The sequence below is a fragment of the Eleginops maclovinus genome, chromosome 6 (assembly GCF_036324505.1).
Source record: "Eleginops maclovinus isolate JMC-PN-2008 ecotype Puerto Natales chromosome 6, JC_Emac_rtc_rv5, whole genome shotgun sequence".
In the NCBI taxonomy this organism is placed as follows: domain Eukaryota; kingdom Metazoa; phylum Chordata; class Actinopteri; order Perciformes; family Eleginopidae; genus Eleginops; species Eleginops maclovinus.
The window spans coordinates 22,171,505-22,196,728 of record NC_086354.1 but is presented as its reverse complement, the minus strand read 5'-3'; the positions used below and the strand labels follow the sequence as shown (position 1 = coordinate 22,196,728).

Below are 25,224 nucleotides of genomic sequence, written 5' to 3'. Positions count from 1 at the left end.
TTGAGTCTGTGGTTTATTCTTAATGACAGAAATCGTACAAAAAGACACGGTCAAAATATTTTGCAGATGCCCAACGACGCCAAACACAAGCAGTATCAGATCAGCAGAAGCAGACTCATGTTTTATTGCCAAGTACACGTACGAGGGATTTGTCCTGGTACACCTCGTTCCATTGTGTGCATTAATGTGATGCATCGAGTCTCTGACGTAGCTGAGGGTCAGTGCCAGTGGGGGACTCGGGCCTTCTTGAGGAAGGAAGGAAGCTTTTCAGGCGGCGAGAGGTTTTGGTCCCACTGGAGCGCAGCCTCCTGCCAGTCGGGAGAGGGGTAGACCGTTTACGTCCAGGGTCGGACGGGTCGGCCACACTCTTCCCTGCCCGCCTCAGGGTCCTGATGCTTGTGGAGGGATGGCAGACAGCAGCGGATCACCCTCTGTATATAAACACAGTAAAAGAAGATGAATTGACCAAAACTCTAATACTTACAATAACTATTACTGTTTAACATGAAGAAATAGAAAAATAATGGACATGAAGTATAGATATAACTACGTACAGTCTACTATGACAAGTGTCGAGGGGGTTGTAAAAGGGTTGGATGTAATTTAATTTTCAACATCAGGTAGATGTTGTTCTCTCAATATGAGGCTGTAGGACAGCATTCCCAATCCTGGAATGATATGATAACAATCACGTGAAATGTACTCGGCCAAGGGAAGGAAACTATCACCTCTCTGCAGTAGATCCCTGACACCAAAAAACGATGGAGAAGTACACAGATCTTAAGTAAAAGTAGAAGTATTCCTGCACTCTGGTACTTCTACCTTTCGTTAAAAGTGATGAATATTTATAGAAACATGCAACAGGTGGAGGCTGATTTCAAATGAAAAAAAAGGACAAACGGGAACAATAAATGAATGAATATTAATGGTTTGGGTCAAAATGCCTGTGAATAATTAGCCCATAATAGCGTGCATATTCATTGGCAAGTTCACTGATGGCAGGAAAGGTTTTAAAAAAAACTTCAGTTTAATGTGTTCAGCGTGGGAGAGGCTGGAGACTAAGTGGGACTCGTAGACGAGAGGAAACACAAGTTTCAGAGATGAGCGAAGATGAGAAATAAAATAGATAGAGAGCAGGGGAAAGGCACTCCAGGTAAATCCCTCTTAGAGTATCTCTGCATCCATTTCTCCTTCCCTTTCTTAATTTTTTTCCAATTTGTGCACATTTATTTTTAAGCCCAAGGACATAAAAGGCAAGTTCAAGGGATGTGCGCCCCCAGGTTCTGTTCAAAAAACAAAAAGCAAACTGTTAAATATATAATATGAGTTAAAACCCTTTAAGACCTTTAAAATAAATCAAACAAAATAAAGGAAGTACAAAATAAAGACAAAAAGACCATTTAAAGGATGTGTCTTTAGCTGTGGTTTAAAAACGTTCACTGAAATACACAACCAAATACTTAAAAGATACACATCCAAGGGAGTTAGTCAAACAGATGTCAGCTGACGTTGTTTGGCAGGAAGTTCAGCAAACCAGAAGCTCTACCTTAACAGGAAACTATTGTTTTCGCTCTGACTGTAAATGTATGCTTCTGGAGGTCCCAGCAGAAGTTGACGACATTAGCATAGACCCCCGAGCACCACCTTCTTCTCCACTTCTCACCTCTTTGTAAGTGTAATAAACACAGCCCAGGGTCATTCTCTGAGAAATATCTAAACTTTCTTCTTCTGGCTATATGTTAGGCCTCGTTCAAGGATTTCATGCACAATATATGTTTGCGTTTATAGGCATAAATCATTTCAGACACTTGATAGCTCATTATAGAACAAATTCTCTACAGTAAAACTCTCTTAGAAGTGAATATGAAACACATATTTTGCGCTGGCAGAGATTTAACTCCATTCCTGTCTTTCCCAGCAATGAGAGGACTGTCATGTGAAATGTGGCTTGTTCTCACATCACATTGCTTTGCTCCTGAAAACTATTCACTTCTGAATGCCACAGATTAGAAAGACTCATCAGATAACACAGAAACTTGCTGCTCAAGGAAATTAACAGCTTCACTAGGATCATTTTGCTTGGTCTGTGATCTCAAGCTAACACAAACTCTAGTAGTTTTGCCTTGATAAAATTATCTTAGTGTGGCCAGCTGTGTAAAATGCACACTACAGACTTAAATCCCTGCACACTTAATGTAAATAATATACTTTTACATTTTGTTGGCTGTAATTTGGCCCTTCATTGTGTTTGACATATAGTCTAAATATTTGTATCTGTTCCTGTCCACATTTTACTTTTTTGTTCTGTTTTATTTTCTATGTTTGTTTATTTTCACATTATGTGCAAAGCCTTGTTTTAACATCCTGCTGTGAGAATCAGAAATACTTTATTCCTCCCAAACTGAGGTTTCCTGCAGCGCCTCCTCTGCGCTCACACGGGTCAATGAGCGAGACTTTTTTGAGGTCACAGGGAGGAGGAAATAAAAACAGAGTTTGGAAAGTTGAGGAGAAGCTCTGCAGCCGACTGTCAGAGACACTAATTGGTTTTGCTGCCCGAGGTGGAAAACAGAGGGAGCGTCCTGCAGGTGATTGACAGTTTAAGAGTAAAAGACGGAGCTCAGGAGGCTGGGCAGAGGGTGAGGAACGGGGGAGACATTTGTTTGCCGAGGTCGGGCCTGGATCAGGACTGGAGGTGAGCACATGGATCTGTAGCCATGCAAGGCCAGGCGGAGTTTTTTCCCCTCTCAGTGAAGCTAACCTACTTAAAGAGAGTCATTGAGAGGACATTTTGTGAGGAGTCATTAAGAAATGGTGTGTAAAAGATGTGTTGTGTGAGAAAGATAATCCCAAGTGTTTATTTTGTTGTTTATGCAAGTGATTGAGAAACCTGCACTACTTAGAAAGCAGGTTGGATGATTTAGCTATTCTTTTATGTGCATTTTCTCTCTGAATTACACCTAGATTCTTAATTCCTGGAGATTTATTGTGCAAAATTACATTTGTTATTGCCTTGAATAGAGTTCCAAGGTCATTTTGCACCATGGGCTGTTCATTTGCCTTCCTCAGAGAGTGGCGCACTCTTGTTTCTCTCCATCAGTCATGTTAGGGATGATGACATCGGGGACCAGATTCCCTGACACTGATGAGTGAAGAGGGACTGGGCAGAAGCCTGCAGCGGGACGTAAAGGTCAGAAGACAGATGTAGCCCAAGGCTGAGAAAAGTTTTGATGGAGTCGTCGAAAAGCCACAGAAACTCTTGCAGGTTTCTCAACAAGCTATTTAAATGACCTTCAGCTGCTCTGAGGGCTTTTACTCTTCCGCCATGTTTGACCTACGGATGATTTCTCTCATATTTTTTTATCTAGAGTGGAGTCTCCAAGTTTCAGCAGGTTTTCTTATATTCTCATCTCACAGGATCCCCGTGCTGTGAATGGTTGACTTCATAATATACAGGGTCTCCAAGGGCGATGAGCAGGGATCACAAACGGAAACAGCACGGTGCTTTACACGGAGACTATCATCTCAAGAGGCGACATATTATTCAAATGTTTAGGTTCATGTTTGTGTTTTTTACTCCTGCTGGGACATGTTGACCTTTCCTGTAGTGTGCTTTATAGGTTTTAGTGTATGCTCCGTTAAACACCTTATTTTTGACCTAGATGACAGTTTAAGTCAAACGTATTGTCTGAGCTTGTTTAGTCTGGCATTTGAAGAATGTTTCTTTAAAACCTCTTCCTATCCCTGAGATCTTCAGAATTGGTTTGGCAACCGCTGTGGCAACTCGTGTCTACAGTAAATGTCTTGTCAATTCTCCGGTCGTAACTCCGAATAAACCCAACAGTGTTTTGCCATCAAGTTCCTGCTCTCCAGTGTCTCTCTGAGTTTCGTCTCCATTGCTTCAGAAGTTTCCATCACAATACACACTAAAAAATGCTGGTTAAATATAGGACAGAACACGTGCTGGGTTAGAACAACTATAGCTAGTAGCTGGGCCCCAAGACCCAATGTCTCATGTCACTTTAATATAATATAAAACGGAGAAAACCAGAAAAATATTGATATTTTTGAGTCTGAAAATATCGGTTTCTGACATTTTTGCAGGAAAACGACTCAAAACTGAACCGATGCAGACGGATCCAGTTTTTGTGGGGAGGAAAGGTTACAAACCATTCAGAAAATGATATAAATGATGTTGGTTCTGAAAATCTTCAAGATCTCCTTCTGTATTTTAAAATAAGTCCACCTTCAACGACACAGTGCAACAAAAATCCAGATTTCAGCAAAAAAGAATCCTGCAGGTTTCAGTCATCGGATGGTGCGGTAAATCAGGAATTCGACCGTGGTGCATCGGGGGAACTTCCCGATGGAGCTCTACTCGACGGGGGTGTAGACCTTGATCTATCTCATGTGTGTGTCTCTGCCGTTCTGATGGTTTGCCAGCACCGCTATCTGGATCATGAAGGTGCTGGTCGGATCGTTCGGAAAAAATAAGAAAAAAACATGTTCGTTACAACTTCCTTTCATCTGGCCCCCCCATCTCACCCCCTACCAGCCCACACGGTCCTTCAGATCCACCTCAGCATGTCTCCTCTCCAACCCCCCAACTCCAAACTGCGCAGCTACAGAGAAAAACTAGAATAAGAGTTTTTAATGAACCTAATTTAATGAAATTAATTGGATTTATTTAATGACTGCGAAGGATTTAATTAATAAATGTCATAGATTTATTTTATTAAAAAATCAAATCAAATTAATTTATTAAAGGAGAATAAATGAAATAATTGCACTGAATTTAATCGACATTTTGCACTACATTTCATTTAATTATTTAATTGGATTTATCTAATTATTGCACAAAATGTAATGTAATTATTTACCTTGATTTATTTAATCACTGCACAGCATTTAACTAAATAAATGTACTAAATTGATTTTATTTAGTGTAAAGTGATTTAGTGATGACGAGGTAAGTCAAAAGCATCGTCAAAATGATGCTTTGAAACACGAGCTGCAGCAGATTGAGAGAGAGATTGAGAAGGAAGAAGCCCGTCGAAAGTACAACGCAGGAAAACCGGCAGTGGAAGTCAAGAACTGTGAGACTGAGGCCCTGCGAAAAAAACTGAAGTGTCAGAGGACCAAACTTAAGGATTTGAGGAGAGAGAACAGCAACCTGAAGGAAGAAAGCAAAGGGTTCACCAAAGAGCTCGAGCTGCAAAGACAGTTCAAGGAAAGATTGTTCAGACTGCAAGCTGTCGAGGATGACCTTCATGTAGAACACACAGTACTGAGAATAATCCACGCCACACTCCATGGAAAGGTACTGCAGGGGGAGTGCTGGAAGGACAAACATGACCAGCTGAAAGGTCAGCTGGACGCCATAGAGCTGCAGCACGACGGAGTTAACTTGGAAATCCAGGCCTTCAGAGACAGACTCAAAATCCTGAGTGACTTGAAGGCCGATGTGAAAACATTAGAGGATGAAAAGAAAGCTCTGACCGAACTGGGCAAAACGATGGAGAAACAACTGAGCGGCCTGAAGAAAGAGCACAACAGAAAACAACCTCTGCATAGACAAATCGACACCATCCTCTGGGAAAACAGGGGACTGCAACAGCAGATTATCAAGCTTCGTGAACAAATCGAAAACAAAAACAAGTTGCCAGAAAAACTCAAAGTCGTGACGGACCAGAACAAGGACTTGAGACAGCAGAGAATCGCGTGTCTTCAATCACTGCAGGAGAAGAAGGACTCTCGTAGCCAAAGCTAAACTTCTTACTGCGATTTGATCAACTTTCTTTTCTTTCCTTCATCTTTGAAACGGGTTTACTCCAGGTGCTCAGGTTTCTCTGGCATTTTAATCTCTTACTTTGATTATTCTACAACAAAAACTCTTGAAATATTGCGTTCCCTCCAAGTCCTCGCACTCAATTTAACTTTCTTTTCGTCTCTTAAACTTTGAGTGACTTGAAACGGGTTTACTCAAGGTAATCGAGTTTCTTCCCGCTTTAGATGAAGATTGAAGGTTCAACTTTATTGTCATTGCACAGAGTACAAGTACTAGGACAACGAAATGCGGTCTCTGCATTTGACCCATCCTAGTGTTAGGAGCAGGCTGCCATTATGTACGGCGCCCGGGGAGCAGTGTAGGTAACCAGTGTCTTGCTCAGGGACACCACGGTGGCACTTGGTCTTTCGGGGACTTGAACTGGTGACCTTCCAGTTCCCAGGCCAAGCCCCTATGGACTTCGCCACCACCGCCCTGAGCTTTATAACCTCTTACTTTGGTTATTCTAAAAAAAACCTCTTGAAATCTTGCGTTTAGTCCAAGTCCTCACACGCAACTTGACGTTTTTGGATTTCCTTCATCTTTGAAACGGTTTTACCCCAGGTACTCTGGTTTCTTCCCACTTTATAATCTCCTTTTTGGTTATTCTACAAAAAAAATGTAATTCCTGCTTTCCCTCCAAGTCCTCGCACTCAATTTAGCTTTCTTTCCGTGTCTTGAACTTCCAATAATTTTAAACAGGTTGACCCCAGGTACTCGGGTTTCTTCCCACTTTATAACTCAATTTCATTCTGGTTATTCTGTAAAAAAAAAAAGTGCGGTATTCGATCCAAAAGTAGGCCATTTGTGGGATCCGCATAGAACTAAAATATTGCGTTTAGTCCAAGTCCTCGCACTCAACTTAGCTTTCTTTTCGTGTCCTGAACTTCCAATAATTTAAAACGGGTTTACTCCAGGTGCTCGGGTTTCTTCCCGCTTTATAACCTCTTCCTTTGGTTATTCTACAAAAAACCCTGAATTCTTGCGTTCCCTCCAAGTCCTCGCACGCAATTTTGCTTTCTTTTCGTCTCTTAAACTTCCATTCTTTTAAAACAGGTTTCAAGGTAAGAGGTTATAAAACGGGACGAAACCCGTACTTGGGTTTCTTCGGTCCTTGGGCGTTAGTTTGTAAAAGAAACAGTTATTCATTTCGTTACAACAGCATCAACACTCCCGTCTCAGGTCCTCAGTCCTCCAGAGTAGGAGTGTACCTGGATCACAGAGCAGGTATTCTGTCCTTCTACAGCATCTCAGAAACCATGACTCTCCTCCACAGAGACCAGACCACATTCACTCAGCCGCTACATGCTGGACTTTATCTTCATAATTATGGAACCACAGCAAAGTTGTGTAAACTGAAATAGCCTGAAGTCCTTTGAGGAACTCTTCTTAAACTCATGGTGTGTCGATCCGTGTCCGAGTCCCCGAGTCTCCATGTCTGAGTCTGTTTACTTATTTGATTTATCTTAGAGTTTGTTTTAAAGCTAAAGAAAGTTCTTACATTTCTGTAAACTCTTTAAAGTTTGCCCTAGATCTACACTGGGTTCAGGAATTGGCAGCAGGTTCAAGGATGTTTTCTGGAGTTGGAAAATGGATTCATAAAAGGGTTCTGGAGACAAAGACGCTTCCAGATTTCCCTCCATACCCGGCGTGTTTTTCTTGCTGCTGCTCGTCTCATGTTTGACGTTCAACTCCCCCGTTGGATCACAAAGAACTGTCTCATCAGAACTTTCAGACCTCTATGGTACCAACCCGCCTCACAGAGAACCAAATCTACTCCAGGAAACCGCCATCAAACTCCCGACCCTGCTGGAGAAAGCAAAACCAAATCACATCAAGCTGAAACACAAGCACGAGAGAAAGCCTCCATCCAACGCTTCATCTTAAAAAGCAGTAAAATACAGATTTCTTTTCGTGAAAAATGTCCTAAAATATGTGAATAAAGTCTAAAAGATACCCCAAATAGCGCATGAAAATAATTCCCAAATTTTAGACCATTCACAAAAGAGCCGGGCAGCTAACCAATCAGAGCGCACATGGCTCTGGTTTCAGTGTGTTGCAGTTCTATAGAGAAGCGAAGGACTGTTGGCTGTTTGAGTTTTACTTCTGCGTTCCTCTGACCTGCTCGGCTGTTTTCTACGGACTGATGACCTGCGAGATGCTGAGGGCAACAGAAGGGAAGCCTGACAATCGCACCTGAATCAGGTACAAACACACACAAACACAAACACACACACACAAGACTGGAAAAATATATATAGACAGAGAAATGATTATCTGCATTAATGATTTAGAGCAGCTATTAAAAATTAAGTGTCCTTTCTGTTTTACCCCACTTTATCTATATGTCCATCCTGATCCATCTATTCAGCCGTCTTGGAATAAAAAGATCAAAAAATAAGTCGAGCTCAGGCCCTGAAAAATACTAAAATTCCCAATTCAAATACAAAACCGGCTGTTCCTCTCAACCTGGAGGGTGTGCCATAAGATTATTTGGTTAACAATAAACATAAAACAACTCCTTACATCTGCATTTATATTACACTCTTCCTGAGAAACAATGTTGTTTGTAGAAATGAAAAAGGAGCCACGAGAAACACAGCCTGCCTCTGAGCCTTCGTGCATAAATGGATAATATGTTGTTTGTTTAATTTGCTGTGAGGTGTGTTTAAGGCCTTTGCTTTACAGTTCCACTTGGAAAAGTTGCTCTGCTTTCGAGCGTTGTTCAGACACTTCGAGTAAAATGTAGAGATGGTGTCTGCCGCAGAGAGAGTCAGCTCCACATCGGGAGAAGAAGGAAGACTCGGGGAAAGCTGAACTCAGTCACACACAGGGACTCCTGACACACTGGTGTTCCCTGCTTTAATGACAGCCAGCAAACTCATTCAGCAGGACAAACAAATCACTGGGACAAATGTCAGCAGGCAGGCACACGCACGCACGCACGCACGCACACACGCACGCACTCACACACACACACACACACACACACACACACACACACACACACACACACACACACACACACACTACAGCCTATTTCAGGTCCAATCATTAAATGAATAAATGTGAATGTTAAAATGCTTCTTTTGGATAAGGATGGTATTGAGTCGGTTACATCTTTTGTTACACTTGCTTCAAAGTAGATCAGCTGTTTTTAACCTGTGAGAGAAAAGCAAACCGAACTTAGAGGAATTATAGAGATACGGTGCCATCATCAAAGGTGCAAAGCAGTATTTTAAAACTAAAGTATTTTCAAATGGTGGTTGTAAGCGAGGCTGCGTTTGTGAATGAGGAAACACAGTTCAGAGAGTTTGATAAGCCCTCCCTCTTCTTCCTGCTCTCACACACAGCCAGCTCCACTCTGTGTTTCCTGGTTCCTCCCCTTTAGATATACACTGAGGAGGATGGGTGTAACAACATGCAGGTAAAGACCAAGAGCTGACAGACCACATTCACTGCACACACACATGCTGTTCAGATCACAGCTCACACTAGTTTCAGCTCTCAGGAAGTGAAACTCAGACACTCGCTGCCACTGAGAGGAGAAATGGAGCAGAAAGGAGTTCAGCTGGACCGGGAAACCTTCTCTTGTCCCATCTGTCTGGATCTACTGAAGGATCCGGTGACTACTTCCTGTGGACACAGCTACTGCATGAGTGTATTAAAGGCTTCTGGGACGGAGAGGATGAGAAGGAAGTCTACAGCTGCCCTCAGTGTAGGCAGAGCTTCACACCGAGGCCTGTCCTGCTGAAAAACACCATGTTAGCAGCTTTAGTGGAGGAGCTGAAGAAGACTGGACTCCAGCTGCTCCTGCTGATCACTGCTATGCTGGAGCTGAAGATGTGGCCTGTGATTTCTGCACTGGGAGAAAACTGAGAGCCAGTAAGTCCTGTCTCATGTGTCTGGCCTCTTACTGTGAGAAACACCTCCAGCCTCATTATGACATAGCTCCATTAAAGAAACACAAGCTGGTGGAGCCCTCCAAGAAGCTCCAGGAGAACATCTGCTCTCGTCACGATGAGGTGATGAAGATGTTCTGCCGTACTGATCAGCAGTGTATCTGTTATCTCTGCTCTGTGGATGAACATAAAGGCCATGTCACAGTGTCAGCTGCAGCAGAGAGGACTGAGAGGCAGAGAGAGCTGGAGGGGAGTCGACAAAACCTCCAGCAGAGAATCCAGGACGGAGAGAAAGAGGTGAAGCTGCTTCAGCAGGAGGTGGAGGCCATCGATCGCTCTGCTGATAAAGCAGTGGAGGACAGTGAGAAGATGTTCACTGAGCTGATCCGTCTCATGCAGAAGAGAAGCTCTGATGTGAAGCAGCAGGTCAGATCCCAGCAGAAGAGGGAAGTGAGTCGAGTCAAAGAGCTTCAGGAGGAGCTGGAGCAGGAGACGGCTGAGCTGAAGAGGAGAGACGCTGAGCTGAAGCTGCTCGCTCACACAGAGGATCACAACCAGTTTCTGCACAGCTACCCCTCCCTGTCAGCCCTCAGTGAACCCACACACTCATCCAGCATCAACATCCGTCCTCTAAGATACTTTGAGGACGTGACGGCGGCCGTGTCAGCAGTCAGGGACAAACTACAGGACGTCCTGAGAGAGGAATGGACAAACGTCTCAGCGACTGAAGGGGATGTTTTACTGCCACCAGCAGAGCCCACCACCAGAGCTGGGTTCTTAAAATATTCACAGGAAATCACACTGGATCCAAACACAGCACACACACAGCTGTTATTATCTGAGGGGAGCAGAAAAGCAACAAGAGTGAAACAACAACGGTCTTATTCTAGTCACCCAGACAGATTCACTGCATATCCTCAGGTCCTGAGTAGAGAGAGTCTGACTGGACGTTGTTACTGGGAGGTGGAGTGGAGCGGGAGAGGAGTTGATGTAGCAGTCTCATACAAGAATATCCGCAGAGCAGGGTTGGGGTATGAAAGTTTATTTGGAAGCAATGAGAAATCTTGGTCGTTATATTGTAAACAAAACAGTTATACATTTTGTTACAACAACATCAGCACTCCCGTCTCAGGTCCTCGGTCCTCCAGATTAGGAGTGTACCTGGATCACAGAGCAGGTATTCTGTCCTTCTACAGCGTCTCTGAAACCATGACTCTCCTCCACAGAGTCCAGACCACATTCACTCAGCCGCTACATGCTGGACTTTATCTTAATTATTATGGCGACACAGCAGAGTTGTGTAAACTGGAATAGCATGAAGTCCTTTGAGGAACTCTTCTTAAACTCATGGTGTGTCCATCATTGTTGCTGAGAGCTGATTGGTTGTGTCTCCACTGCACTGAGATCAGCTGTCAATCAAACACTGTGGGCGGGGCTTTAACCTCTCCTCCTGAGTTGTTCTGTAAATGTTGGAGCTTCTTTAGGCGGCGCTCCTTCCTGTGTCTGTTTATCCATGGAGGCTGTCACTGCTCAGGGGGATTCCTGTTAACCTGAACTCACATTTCTCTGCATGGAAATGTAAACTCTGCTCTTAATATTTGTTGGATATGATTATTGATGCTTTTATATTTTCATATTTCTCTTTTAATGCTCGGGTCTTAAGAGAGAAAGCACCAGAGCTTCTTTCATTGTACATATTTTATTCTCACTACTCTGGAAAAAAAGAGGCATTTATAACGACGTGTATTTTTCACAGACTAAATGTTATTGTTGTTGTCAACATGTTAACAAAAGAGGTACTCTGATGTTTATAACACATATTTCATTAAACAGAGTCCATTTAAAATGATATTAATCACCATTAAGATCATAATCAATAAGTAGATCATGTATTTTATTTTAATTAGCTCAGATTTTTGTCAGACAAATTGAATGTGTGGGAAAAAATACCAATATAATTACATGTATTATTTTTGCAGACTAACTGGTGTTGTTTCCATCACTTGTTGCTTTTTAAAACTGAGATGGTGTTTGTGCACTCAGACACTAAAGAGGATTTATCACAGAGGATTACACAAGTGTACAAAGAGTCTGAATTGTTTGGTCACGTTTGGACATTTAGTTGAATCCACACACACATGAGGAACAGATGTTGAGTAGTTCTGGTCTTGAGGTCATTTAAATGCTGATTTTCATTCATTTTAAACTTCAGAATAGGACAGTCATGTTGGGTCAGAGTTTGTGTTTCCAGTAGGTCGTTAATAAGGGAAATAGTTTTTCACATTGCATTACATGTCACTTATTAGAGGCTTTCATCCAAAGCGACTTACATACTCCATACTGAGGGCAACCCCCACAGGACCAACTCGGGGTGAGGTGTCTCGCCCAGCGACACAACGACAAGCTGACTGCAGTGGGGATGGAACCCCCTGATCCGAAAACCAGCACGCTATCCCACCGTGCCACAGCCTCCCCCCACAGTCTCCCACCTTCTCAAGGTATTGCTAAGCAATGGTAGGCTTTCGTGGCATAGCAGGCTGTAAAAAGTGTCTGCACCGCTTTCCAAAACAACCTGAGAGAAGATACTCTTTATTGATCCCAAATTTAATCCCTAACAGCGGCATGTTGATCATGATAAGTTACATGACACCAACGTTTCAAATACATGTGAAAGAAATAAGTGAATACACTGAGACGCTCCCTGAGACAGTCGGCACCGATGGACGTTGTTAAAATAAAAACAATGCGTGCTTGTGTTCGATCCAACAAACATTTCAGGGTTTTATTTTATACTTTAATCCGTTTAATAACTGTGAGTGTGATCCAGAATGTGTTGTGTTTTATTGTGTACCTGCCCAAGCACTGCAGGAGGACATTAGCCATTAGCTTGTTTCATGTTATATCAGCCAGGAGCTTCAAAATGAACTCCTTGTTGCTCCTTTCACAATATTATTAGTTAGCTTTGAGTCATTTCTGCCACCTTAACTCCTTTCTGGTTAGCAGTCTCTTCTCATTAAATTAAAAAGGTTCCACTTTTTAAGATTAAGACTGTTTAATTTAGACAAGAGGAAGGACGACTCACTTATGTTTCATAGTTTTAAATATTAATATAATTTAAATACCATTAATACATTAGTACTGATAAACCACCGTTTAGAGTAAATGGTTAACCGGGTTATGCTAAAGATAAGATGCCATGATTTTCAACATCAGTATCAACTCTACTCCTGCTTACAACATGTTGTTCTGCATGTGAGACCCAAAGTATAACACAACAGCTTGAAGAGGCCCTGGTGTGCCTTTGTGGAGTCCTCCCCTTCCTGCAGTGTGTGGAAAGGTTTTTGTGCATGTAAATGGTCTGCAAAGGCTAAACTCCCTGTGTTCAGTCCAGAGGGAGTTTCTCTCCGCCACCAGACGGATACAAATGCTCCGTTTTAGTTTAATACACACAGTTAAACTCACACACACAGTTTTAAGACTATATAGAGTTATCTACTGATGTACAAAAATAACAAATGAACCAAAGAAAGTGAAAACTATAAAGCTAATTCAGGCAGTAGGTGTATAGATATTTGTTGGATATGATTATTGATGCTTTCATATTTTCATATTTCTCTTTTAATGCTCGGGTCTTAAGAGAGAAAGCACCAGAGCTTCTTTCATTGTACATATTTTATTCTCACTACTCTGTGAGTAAAAAGAGGCATTTATAACGACGTGTATTTTTCACAGACTAAATGTTATTGTTGTTGTCAACATGTTAACAAAAGAGGTACTCTGATGTTTATAACACATATTTCATTAAACAAAGTCCATTTAAAATGATAGTAATCACCATTAAGATCATAATCAATAAGTAAATCATGTATTTTATTTTAATAAGCAAAGATTCTGATTTAAAAAATTGATTGTGCCGGAATAAATGCTGATATAGTTACATTTATTACTTTTGCAGACTAACTGTTGTTGTTGTTATTGTTGTCTGATCACTGTAGACATTAACTGCTATGATGTTTTATAAAACTCTAAGTACATCATTTGTTACTCTGCTTTAAATCGCTTCTGGTTAAACACGTTAATTGTTTGGATGAAGTGAATCTGATCAAACAGACTTTCCTGATGGGATGTGTGATCAAATTCAATGTTTAGACAATGAATAAAGGATTTGATTTCCACAAACAAACAAAGGATGTTCTCCTTGTATTATTTCCAAGGTGACATACTTTTACTTTAAGTACATTGTGAAGCTAATACTTTTTGTACTTTTACACTGAATTTGGAAATCAAAACTTGTACATGCAGTGGAGTTAATACCATAGTGTTTGTACTTTTCCTGAGTAAAAGGATCTGAGTACTTCTTCCAACACTGCCAGAGAGTCTGTACTTTGATTGACAGGTATGTGTGCCGCTGAGCATCCAAACTGATGTTGAGGAATAGCTGCAGCTTCACAGACTGCAGCAGCGTGAAATGAGCTTTAATTACTGCCAGTTAATACAGCTCTGACGTGTGTGTGCTTTGTTTCGCTCCACAGGAGGCGTGTGGTTTGTAGATGAGCTGAATATGCTGCTGAAGGGGATCACCTCTAAACGTCTTTTGTAGGGTAACATTTATCACTAGGGCAACATTTTCCGTTTCATTTCAGGAGAATCATGTGTAATGCGATATCTCTCATTTGTGGTGGTCTAGTCGTTTCCCATTCCAAAGTAGGTGTAACATAACCTTTTAAAACAAAGGGCACAACGTTAATACAGGAGCCTGCATTCTCAAACATAACTCCCCGTGCATGCATTTATGTTTTTCTATCATTTAGATTAAATTATAAATGTTCAATTACAAACATAAGAAGAATAAAATGCAACACAATTCAAAGACAATGCTCACTCACAAAAAAAAGAACATGGTGTGAAGAGGTATTAAAGTGCTTGTTTATTTTATGCATTTGTTCACGTTTAACCACAGGAGGACATGCAAAGGCTCTTTCATTTATTTATCTCCTTTCTCCTGATGGGTTCTCCAGGATACACTCACAATAAATCACCCCAGGCATCAACATCGATGCTCAGAGTGAACACCAGAGTTTGTTTAATTACAAAGGGGAGCGGCAGAGAGGATTAAAGTCCAGGTATGACCTTATTCTAACTCCTTACCGGTTATCTGTCCTATCAAGAAATGACAGGGAGGGGCCAGCTTCTTCCACGGTTATTCACCCCATGTAGCCCCGCCCCTTTTTATCTCATACGCACACATTCTTCATAACGCTGGAGTGTCTTGTGGTGTAGATGGCTCGCTATGAGGAACTACCAAAAAAGGTCAGACTGCAGACTAAAGCTCATGTGCACAGTTTATAGTACCTCCCACTGCAAGAAGGGTAGACACTAGTCCAAAGGGGTCAAATGTAGAAAAGGAACATTATTTAAATTAGCCTAAAGAGTGATTTCAAGTAACCTGTCAGTGTGCTACCAACTATTAAAACTGATACAGATTTTTGTGCAAGTAAATGGTCTGCAAAGACTAAAATCCCAAAGTACTGCACTCTATATTTCTCTAGGGAAGAGGGTTTCTACACCTCTGGCCGGTTCAACCCGTCGCCAGGTTGAAGTTGGCTGTAGCTGTAGTCACATGTCAATAAACTCCATGAACTAAGAAGAGAGGGAGTTCCTCACCCTGAAGTGTCAATCACAACACATCTTCTGAGGACTAAATGTACTTACAGCATAAGTGAACCCACCTGTGAGTTGACTACCTGTGCTTTAAGGGGTAACATGAAAAAGGTCGATTAAAGGGAACGTTGTTTGGTTAGCTCGTATATCTCTGACTTTAAAATAAAAAGTTGTGTTTTCCTTTATGTGCTGAGTTTTTAATTCCCTTTGGCAACCCCTACTGCCGATACCAACACTGGAGGAGAGACATGCACAACTTTGGGATTTTATCCTTTGCCAACAAACCTATACAACACATGAAAGAGAAAACCTATAAGCATAACAGGGCCTCTCCAACACCAACGTTTCTTCTTAACTTAAACACCAGCCACTTACAGAAAAGGCTCAGGCAACTGTAGCACGCTCTCTAATCAAATGATGGCTCTGTATTTATTTCATTCCAGGGTCTTTCACATTTTTAACTGAATCACTTTCTGATAAAAGGCTGTAGGCGTCTCGTCCATCAAGGTCTGAAAATATCGGAGTACTTTTTCCAGAGAGGGTTGTCAGATCAAACCTGAAGCTAATAAAAGCAACACGTCAGACCTCCACTGCCACCTACTGGTTCTATTCGGGACAAGCACATTCATTTCTGTTGAAAAGTCCAATAAGAATTAGTATAAAAAGTAAAAGTAGTAGCAAAGAAACGTTTCATTATGTGATATATCATTAAATATACACTATGACACTAGATGTGCAAATATATAATCAAAACTCAATTAACTACGAATGATTAGCGCTGATTGTGGTCTTCAGACTTCAATTCTGGGTCGGGTGGTCTTCTAGCGCCACCCGGTGATATGTTCTTCATTTTGCTTTTGATACAGAACTAAATTCAGTTTGATTCTCTTCCTAATTTATGGGTAGTTTGAAGTTTTATAAACAGGTGTGCTGGAGTCTGGTTTTAATGTTTACCTGGAGATAGATCAAATGAGACATTTAACACAGTGCTTTGTGAGTTCTGCTTTGAAATATGTCCCCCTTTAAAAATAAATTCCATTTCATTGTCACCAAAAAAAAGGCACTGTTCTGTTTTCTCAAGTTCCTGCACATGTGGGCTTTTTTTTTTAGACAGCGGTGACTTCATTCTAGCTCCACTTTAATCCAAAAGACTATCTTTAAATGTGCCGTTTGTCATCTCTTCCTCTGCAGGTTTTGTTGTCTCACCTGTCGTTCTCCAGCTGGATCTCCATCACGTCACAGAAGAAGTAGTGAGCTTTCTCTCATACCTCTCTCTCTCTCATCTGAGTCCAGTGTGGGTCATAGTCCGAGCGTCAAACTGCGGTGCATGCGGGTCTGCCGAGAGACAATCTGCGAGGCCCCGAACCGGATCGGAGTCTGACTGGATCTTCGTGCATCTGGTCATGCGGCTCTTGTTGTGCTGGGAGTACGAGCCCGAGTGAGAGAAACGCCTCCCACACTTGTCGCACTGAAAGGGTTTCTCCCCGGAGTGCAGCCTGGAGTGTTCGGTCAGGTGGTGTTGGTGTTTGAAGGTCTTCTTGCAGACGTTGCATTCAAAGGGTCGTTTTCCTGAAAATAGGAGAACAAAGAGTCAGAGTCAAACTCATACTGCGGCTGTCAGCACGAACACAAGTGGAACTGTAACAACTAAAGTAGTAGAGTAAAGAGCCTATAACTTAACAGGATAAGATAGAAAACTGCTACTCAAACTTGTGTTTATTTAGATTTCCCAAATAGAAATCATTATAACCTTTTGAAAACAAACACCAATGACCTGATAACTGTTCAATGTGGCAATAACAGATTTGGTTTGCCATCTGAAAATATATAATTTAATTGTCTTAGGCAATTTATGATGAGCTATTTTCACAATTTATTTCAGAACAGCTTAGATAGAAGATAGAATCGGAGGATGAAACCCTCTTTATTAGTCACATGCATGCACACAGCAGAGCACACACAGTGAAATTAGTCCTCTGCATTTAACCCATCCTAGTACTAGGAGCAGTGGGCAGCTATCGTGCAGCGCCCGGGGAGCAATGGGGAGGGGGGATTGGAGGTGTCCGGTGCCTTGCTCAAGGGCACCACAGCAGGGCCTAGGAGGTGAACTGGGAAACTTGAGTGTGAGAGTATAACACATGTTTAGATAAGATGTGTCCAAACGTCACATACAGACAAAATATCTGGCGAGCTGGGCCACTTATAGAGGTGGATATTGCCTAATAAGTTAAGTTATAAGTTAGCAAAACAAATCAAATGTAGGTGAATAATGCGTGATACTTGAAAACGCTTTCAGAACAAAACAGCCTACATCCCGTCTGTCTTTAGGGCTTCATTTATTCTGTTGGCAGCTCATCCCTTAAAACAGAAGCCTCAGAGTGCTGATAATGAGAGTACATATGAAAGTTACATTTCAAGCTGGTTATTGAAATAAGTTATTGGGCTTTTTTTATAAACTAAGATTTGTTACAAAATGTTTACATTCTAAATGACTACATTTATTTTAAACTGGGCTCATTAATATATTTGAACATATATATTTGAGAAGTACAAAATAAGACAAGCACAAGTTTAATTTGTGGGCCATATTGCATTGAGGGCCGATTCAAAATGGCCTGCGGGCCGCATTTGGCCCCCGGGTCGTAGTTTGGACACCCATGGTTTAGACTAATAACGTCACCGCCTGAAAATGCGTCAACACCAGCTTTAAAAGTGTGATTTTAAGTCACAATGTGCTCAATTGAGTAACAAATGACTTCTCATGAGCCACATTTAATTGTAAGTCTCACCTGTGTGTTCATATTTGTGCCTGATCAGACTGCAGACCTTGTTGAAGACTTTGGAGCAAAGGTCACATGAGTGCAGTTCCTTTTCCAGCCGTTGCTTCTTCATCCGTTTGACTGAACGTGGAGCAGTCTTCTCCACCGCAGTGGACACGCCGTCAGAGCCGCTGCCCAGCCTCTTTTCCTGCAGTAAGCGGAAGGAAATGAAATTGAAGGTAAGGAATATATTCATGGAGGTCCGATTAGAGCATCAGAAAGGGAATAGGTTTTTTTTTTAACCAGGGAAAAGCAACAGGGAAAACCGGTTGTCATTGAAATATAAAAACTACATTCGCCTGGACCTTGGATCATTGCTGTTTGATTCAAAATCAGACTGTGGATGTCTTTTTATGATTGAGTTGTCCTTGAAAATTATACTTCAGGTGCTGCACTTACACTGATCTGAGGTCAGAGCAGTAGAACAGGTGCAAGAGCTTTGTAATACAAAACTAAAAAAATACACACTGTGCAATCTTGAATCAAAAATCACCTTTATGTGAGAAACGTACATTGTTATAAATGTCCCGACCTTTTTATAATGTCTCAAATAATCTTCAAATGTAACTGTATGACATCTTGTTTTATGAAAACAAAAAAGCAAAGTATAATTATAATAAAAATACAACAAACCTTATTGTTTGTGAGTGCAAAGGCCTTTGCTCCAGTGGAGTTGATGACCATGGCAGAAACGCCGTAGGTGCGGGCGATGTCTGGGAGGAGGATGGTGCGTGTTGCTGTGGTGTTGATGGAGCTGAGACAGCGCACGGTGCTCTGACCGGTGGACGCTGCTAGGAAGCGCATCTGTGCGGCCGTGATGATGTTGATATGTTTTCCAATCCGAGGGGGGTTGATGGTTTGACCCTTTGGGAGCTTTTCCTGCTGTGTGGAGGAAGGCGTTGTGGTTCCCAGTGATGAAATATGATTAGGAAGGGAGACCTTGGCCTGGAAGCCCAGGGGGTCTGCTTCTTCCGGCTCACTTTTAACAATGACAAGGTTGAGTTGGGAAGAGTCATCACAATCGCTGTCAGATAATGATGAGGCTATGTTGGATATTGCTTGTGAGCTGTCCTTCTTTGCACGTCCATTCTGATTCGAAGCGTCTTGGCCCACCTGTTTTCTAGAGTTCATCTTTGCAAACCACTTTCTGACCACATCCACCTGGATACTGACAGACTCTGAGATCTTGGTCAGCTCCTTCTCGCTGGGGTTGGCGTTGGAGGCGAAGTACGTCTTGAGGCGCGAGAGGAGATCGTTCACAGGTGGCTCCTCAAGCACAACCCCCGCCCCGCTTAGCAGAGCAGCAAACGAGGGGTCCAAAGCGGCCGAGTCGATGGCCTCCCCATTGGCTGCTTTGAAGTGCTGGAGGAGGTGTAAGGCCTCCAGGTTGTCGGGACAGTCATCGCAGAGAAAGCATGTACTGGTGCTGATGACGTTTGGCCACTGAGCTTCAATTGTCTCCATGATGGCCACTGATTTGTGTGTTTTCAAAAGAGATGTCATTCACCTCTGAGTTTAAAGGCTTAATCTGTTTTGGTGGGGTAGCGGGTGGGGGGGAAGAAGAGCAAGAGTTTTGCAGCAGGCGGTGCAGGCTTGGTAGTAGCAGATGATCTAACTGGTTACCTGTTACCCTGAGCACGTTTCCAAAACATAATCCAAGTTATCAAATCAACGACAATTCGTTTTCTACCGGAAGTGTGTACACGATTTTATTTTCTAGGCTATATTTGCGTGCATTTCCTGTCCTGAGAAGAGAGCGTGGACCGGAAGCGACTGCACAGAGCTGACCTGCAGAACATGCTGTTTTTAAATATCACAACAATGAAGTCCAGTGACGGACTGAAACCAACACTAGCAGCCCTTTGAGTTAAATTATGAGCAATAAACCTCACCAGTGACCGAATGGAGAGGCGTGTATCAGCATGCTGTTGACGTTAGTTCCGCATGTTGTGGAGGATTTACAGGTAGTTTGAGGTGAGGTTATCGCCGTTGTTTACCATAGTTGTCAGCGTGGCGCTAACGTAGTGTATCCGGTGGGTCTAAACGTGTGCCGTCCCGGTTAGCGCTGCAGACATGAATCTCACACCGGGTAAAGGAGTCCAATGCGGGGTCTCCGAGCTCCGAGGTCAGAGAGGCTCCAGGTGAGAGCGGAGGAAAAAAAAAAACTCCTGCATGCTAAGGTGGGCACACGCAAAGCATCCTGGGAAACATGGGTATGCTTTAAAGTTTCAGCAGAAAAAGGGAGATCTGCACCACGTTTACTAAGCCTCTTTTTGCAGGATTTCACAAAAAAATGAAATAAAATATGTATACATAGTTTTAAGGGCAAGTAGGTCAAATAATAAGTGTTACTTTTATTTTGTCCGAGTTTATTTTGTGTTTTAACTGCACAGTACGGAAGAGCATTAGGGCCACATGAGATGTTTTTCGGATGTGACCAGTTTAACAAAGATTGGGAGTTCTGAGCAAAAAGTACCAATTCTAAGATACAATTCAGAAGAAAGTCAGAATTCTGATTTGAAAAAAAGAAGGAAGAATTCTGACTTTTTTTCTTTGAATTCCAACTTAATTTGATTTTCTTCAGTCCTTAAAACCTGTTTTTAACTAAGTCTAACTTTTCATATTTGCTGCTGGTCCAACCACTACACACCCGTGATCTGACACTGGTTTTATTAATTGTATATCCTCATATTAAAATCAAGCTAAAGCATATGTCATTTCTCTTACCTCTTGCTTTTTGAGGTCAACTTCCTGTTTGAACCTGGCGTCAGTGTTGCCTGAGACAGATACAGGCCAACATGCTCAAAATTGACATAAACAATGAAGTAAGTTATGCAAGATTTCCAAAGGATGAGTAACATCTGGTAATCAAATGGAAAATAAGTAACTCAGAAAAGCTTTCTTATATTTTATTGTGATGGGGAGTCATAAAAATGGAGCAAAACTAAAATATAAACAATACAAAAAAGACAGTGGATTTACAAAGGGTGAGAACAAACGGTATGCAGCCTTTGACAGTACAATGGAACAAGTTGGCACAGAACAGAAAAACATTGTGGCGGGACAATCTTAATTTGGCTTCGAAATAAAAAGGGAGGCTTCATAACAAGATCCTTCATTAAAACGGCGACGACTCATGCTTTTAAAATCACAGAGTTTTAGAATTCAGTAGCTTCATAACGACTCAAAGCGCGGATGCACATGTAACAGTTTCTATTTCTCATTTCAATCCTGTCTTTTTTCAATTTCACAAGCTTAAAACAGAAGTCATGTGTACAGAATACAAGGTTTCTCATGTTTTTTTTTTGTGAAAACAAACTTCAGCTCCCAGAAACCACATTGTGGGCTTTTTTTTTTTTTTTTAGTTTGTGTTGAGATTGTTTTTCATACTAAAATATATTATTGTATCAATTCAAACTACAGTAATGTACACTACAATGTGTAATAAATAACCATAAAAGAAAATATAAAAATAAGACACATAAATATAAAAAAGTTTTCTAAAAACTAAACAGGTACATTTAATCTTTGAAAGGGTTCTAATACTGCCATTGTTGAAAGAAAAAAAAATCATACAGAGGACACACATGGAAAAACAAAGAAATTAAAACAAATACTATAACACTGTTCGGTAAAACCAACTGAAAACACTTTTTATCAGAGACCACATTCACTAACGTTTGTTACCTGAAGTGCGGGACAGCTTGCCACGATTCTTCCTCTAAATCTGAATACAAGTGCACACGTGTGGCTGAATTTAAGAATCCTTCTGTCTTCATCTTCATCAAAAATGAATCTGGTTTTGTATATTTATGTAAACATTCTCTAAAAACAAAACTTTAAACATCCACTGATTATATGAAATTAACAAGGTATTTTTATATCCACAGGTTAGCTCAGTCTGGGCTGTATTTCTCAAACTTTTCCACACATTTTAAGATTTCAGTAAACTGATTTGATTGACAGGTAGCCATTTTTTAATAAAATCTATAATTTTTTAAGCAGAAATGCCAAATATTCTCAATTTCGAGCTTGTCCTTTGTGATGATTTGCTACTTTTGTCAGTTCATATAACTGCAAAGTGAATATACTTGAAAGCTAACATTGCTTTCCGGCCAAAACAAGACATCTGAAGACAGCATCTTGGGCTCTTTTCACTATTTTACTGTAACTTTATCACTAAAAATTGATTAATACATCCAATACAAATATCAGTGGAAGTTAGTTAAAGCCAAAATTCTCTTTAAAGTCCCTAAAATATTTCAATTCATTTCACAAGGAAGTATATTTGAGCAATTGTGACGAATCAGCTGTTCTGTGCAAGTCGACAAACATTAGTCAATATGGGTCTTTTGTAAGTAACAGAGGGACATAATACTGGCTACATGTGTGAGGAAAGAAAATGATAACACTGTTCAATGGCACTTTTAACAGCACACAGGTCTTGCATAAGGCTGGAGGCATTGGGGTGGAGCAGGGAACAGCCCTGTTCCTTCACACACAGTATGACTTCATATATAAGCTAGTAACACTGAAACACTGACTCAGAAATACCAAATAAGGAGAAGCTTGGTAAGAATGGGCGCATGTGTCGTTTTGGAACCACAGCTGAGCCAGGCGAGGTGGAGTCTGCCTTTCAATCTTCACCTGGAGACTCCACCCGCTTCAGCCTACGCCGGGTTGCGAAACATGAGCGCCTGATGCTGGCTTTAAGGTTGTGACTCCATCTTCCCTGATAGGACAAATTTGGTTATGGCATTCAGAAGCCACCATGTCATCCCAGACTCCCCATCCCGCCCACAACCCTCCCCAAGAATACTTTGTTTTCCTTAAGGCTAACAGTCAAACTGAAAACAAAAGTAATGCTAGCTAGCAAAGACTAACACTAACAATAACACCATCTCGCTAGCTAGTGTACGTAGATAACACTGAAGGGCATACAATGCATGAGGCATGTATCCGTAGGTAAACCAGGAATACTGTAGTGCAGAGGTTTTTGTTCGTAGAACTCAATAAAATACTGATTTTAGGAAACTTCATTGGCAATAAAAAGGTATAGAAATCTTTCTCATCTTTACAGGTTTAAATGTTTTCCAACAAAAACAAGATTAGTAACACTGACCAAATGAAAAACAAACAAACAATAAAACAACCTGGGATGTCTCAGTAACATGTCTAACAAGTTGACGGGTGAGTTTCAAATCTGTACTTCTATAAACAATTTTTAACACTGATATTTCATTTCCACAAGAAAAAAAAGTCACTGTTTTTGTTTTACTTTTTTCAAGTTCAGGCACACCTGGGTTTTTGTACACAGTAGTGGACCGTTAAGATCAGGCAACCGCCGTGACTTTGTTGATTTTTCTGCGGTTTTGTCTTTAGTTAACTCGACTTCAGTAACCGAGACATTTTTCTCTCCTTTATTTGGCGTTTGTCACCACTCCGTCTTCGGGTTCGGTGCTGTCTGACCCCTCCCTGACGTTTTTGTCCGTATCTGCTTCACAGTCGGCACTTTCCTCTGTATCCGCACTTGCTGCTTCCTCCTTTTCTTCGGTTGTTTCCTCCATCTCTTCGTCCTCCATGTGATCGTCCCCGACCTCGACCTCCATCACTTCGCACACAACCTCCGTGCCCTGCTTCTCTCCTTCCGCCTCTTCCTCCTCTGTCATGTCTTCCTCCACAATCTCCTCTCCCTCTCCTTCTTCCTCCACAATCTCCTCTCCTTCTTCCTCCACAATCTCCTTTCCCTCGCCCTCCACAATCTCCTCTCCTTCTTCCTCCACAATCTCCTTTCCCTCGCCCTCCACAATCTCCTTTCCCTCGCCCTCCACAATCTCCTCTCCCTCTCCCTCCACAATCTCCTCTCCCTCTCCTTCCACAATCTCCTCTCCCTCTTCATCCTCCTCCTCATCGTCGTCGTCCTCAAAGTTACCTTCGTAGATCTCGCACTCGCCATCGTCCACCTGCACGACTCGGATGTCGTCCATACACATGGCCTCATCGTCGTCGTCGTCCTCCTCTTCCTCGCTCTCCCTCTCGTCTGAGTCCAGTTGGGAGGGCGGGGTCGTTGTCCGGCTGTCCGATTGCAGTCCGGTGCCGGGGCTGCCGAGCTCCGACTGAACGCTGCGTGGCCCCGAACCGGAGCCAGCGTCCGGACCGTCCTTCTTGCAGTAGGAGTAGCGGTGGTTCATGTGCTGGGAGTACGAGCCGGAGTGAGAGAAGCGCTTCCCGCACTTGTCGCACTGATAGGGTTTCTCCCCGGAGTGCAGCCTCGAGTGTTCAATCAGGTGGTGTTTGTGTTTGAAGGCCTTCTCGCAGATGTTGCACTCATGGGGCCGTTTTCCTGCAGATTAAACGAAAATAGTCAGATTGAAGTCGTTATAAAGTGATTTCCAGCATATCCAATCCTTTAAACGGAGAGATGACGCAACAATTTCCAACAGATGACAAGGGGTCAAGCCAGTTTGGAGCCACTGCTTTAAGCCTGTAATAATTCATGATTTTACATCAAAATAGGAGTCATGCTGGTTAAAGAACAATTCTCCATCGTTGCTAAGTTGAAAAAGGAGAGGTTATTCAGGGTGCAGGTAAACATACAGTTAAATGTCACTAACACAATGCCCTTAAGCTCTGTTTGTAGTACAGGGCCCGTGAAGCTGTTTGTGTTTATGTGGATGACGTCATGCCTGAACCATACACCTATGTCCGGTAGTGTAGCGCACAGATAACTGTTCACAGACTTTAATAACAAACAGATTCCAATGTGCAGTGAGAGCTTGAGGGATTGAGTTAATTCACCTCAAGAGTCTCATCTTGATAAATACTGAGAATCTTTCCGAGCTGCTACACTTACAGGCCAGCTGTCCCATAACAAGTATACCATCTAATGAGAGGTGATGTCAAATGAAAAGTCACAGGCTTGAAAACTAAAAAGGATAACAGCTAGCTTCAATCCTTCATCCCGAGCGGTCAGCCTTAACTCCCGTCGATCTTGACATTTGAGCATGTACTGTACAGT

At 41.9% G+C, this 25,224-nt stretch overlaps 3 protein-coding genes across 5 annotated transcripts in view; 1 reads left to right on the top strand and 2 right to left on the bottom strand.

Moving 5' to 3' along the window:
* The first annotated feature begins 9,235 nt into the window (after positions 1-9,235).
* Positions 9,236-13,913, top strand: LOC134865752 (tripartite motif-containing protein 16-like). The gene is given in 3 exon segments (XM_063885447.1): positions 9,236-9,480; positions 9,483-9,637; positions 9,640-13,913. Coding segments are annotated over 3 exon segments (1,662 nt in total). The 5' UTR covers positions 9,236-9,374; the 3' UTR covers positions 11,041-13,913.
* Positions 13,914-14,630: 717 nt separating this feature from the next.
* Positions 14,631-20,340, bottom strand: LOC134865753 (zinc finger E-box-binding homeobox 1-like). The gene is made up of 3 exons (XM_063885448.1): positions 18,840-20,340; positions 18,177-18,354; positions 14,631-16,956 (listed from the first exon to the last, which is right to left on the bottom strand). The coding sequence occupies exons 1-3, from the start codon at positions 19,707-19,709 to the stop codon at positions 16,667-16,669; spliced, it is 1,338 nt and encodes a 445-aa protein (XP_063741518.1). The 5' UTR covers positions 19,710-20,340; the 3' UTR covers positions 14,631-16,666.
* Positions 20,341-21,101: 761 nt separating this feature from the next.
* LOC134866344 (zinc finger E-box-binding homeobox 1-like) overlaps positions 21,102-25,224 on the bottom strand; it is a 49,013-nt gene continuing 44,890 nt past the window's right edge. For all 3 annotated transcript variants that reach the window (XM_063886456.1, XM_063886457.1, XM_063886458.1), the window contains exon 8: positions 21,102-24,549. In XM_063886456.1, coding sequence (XP_063742526.1) covers positions 23,627-24,549 — 923 coding nt within the window. In that variant the 3' untranslated portion in view covers positions 21,102-23,626. The remainder of the gene's footprint in view (positions 24,550-25,224) is intronic.

What these genes read in the sequence shown, in the direction of transcription:
- LOC134865753 (XM_063885448.1), bottom strand. Translation starts at nt 19,709, where the DNA reads ATGACATCTCTTTTGAAAACACACAAATCAGTGGCCATCATGGAGACA. An exon ending in TTGCACTCACAAACAATAAG is followed by an intron (nt 18,355 to 18,839) that starts GTTTGTTGTATT and finishes CGCTTACTGCAG; the next exon opens with GAAAAGAGGCTGGGCAGCGG. An exon ending in GCACAAATATGAACACACAG is followed by an intron (nt 16,957 to 18,176) that starts GTGAGACTTACA and finishes TCCTATTTTCAG; the next exon opens with GAAAACGACCCTTTGAATGC.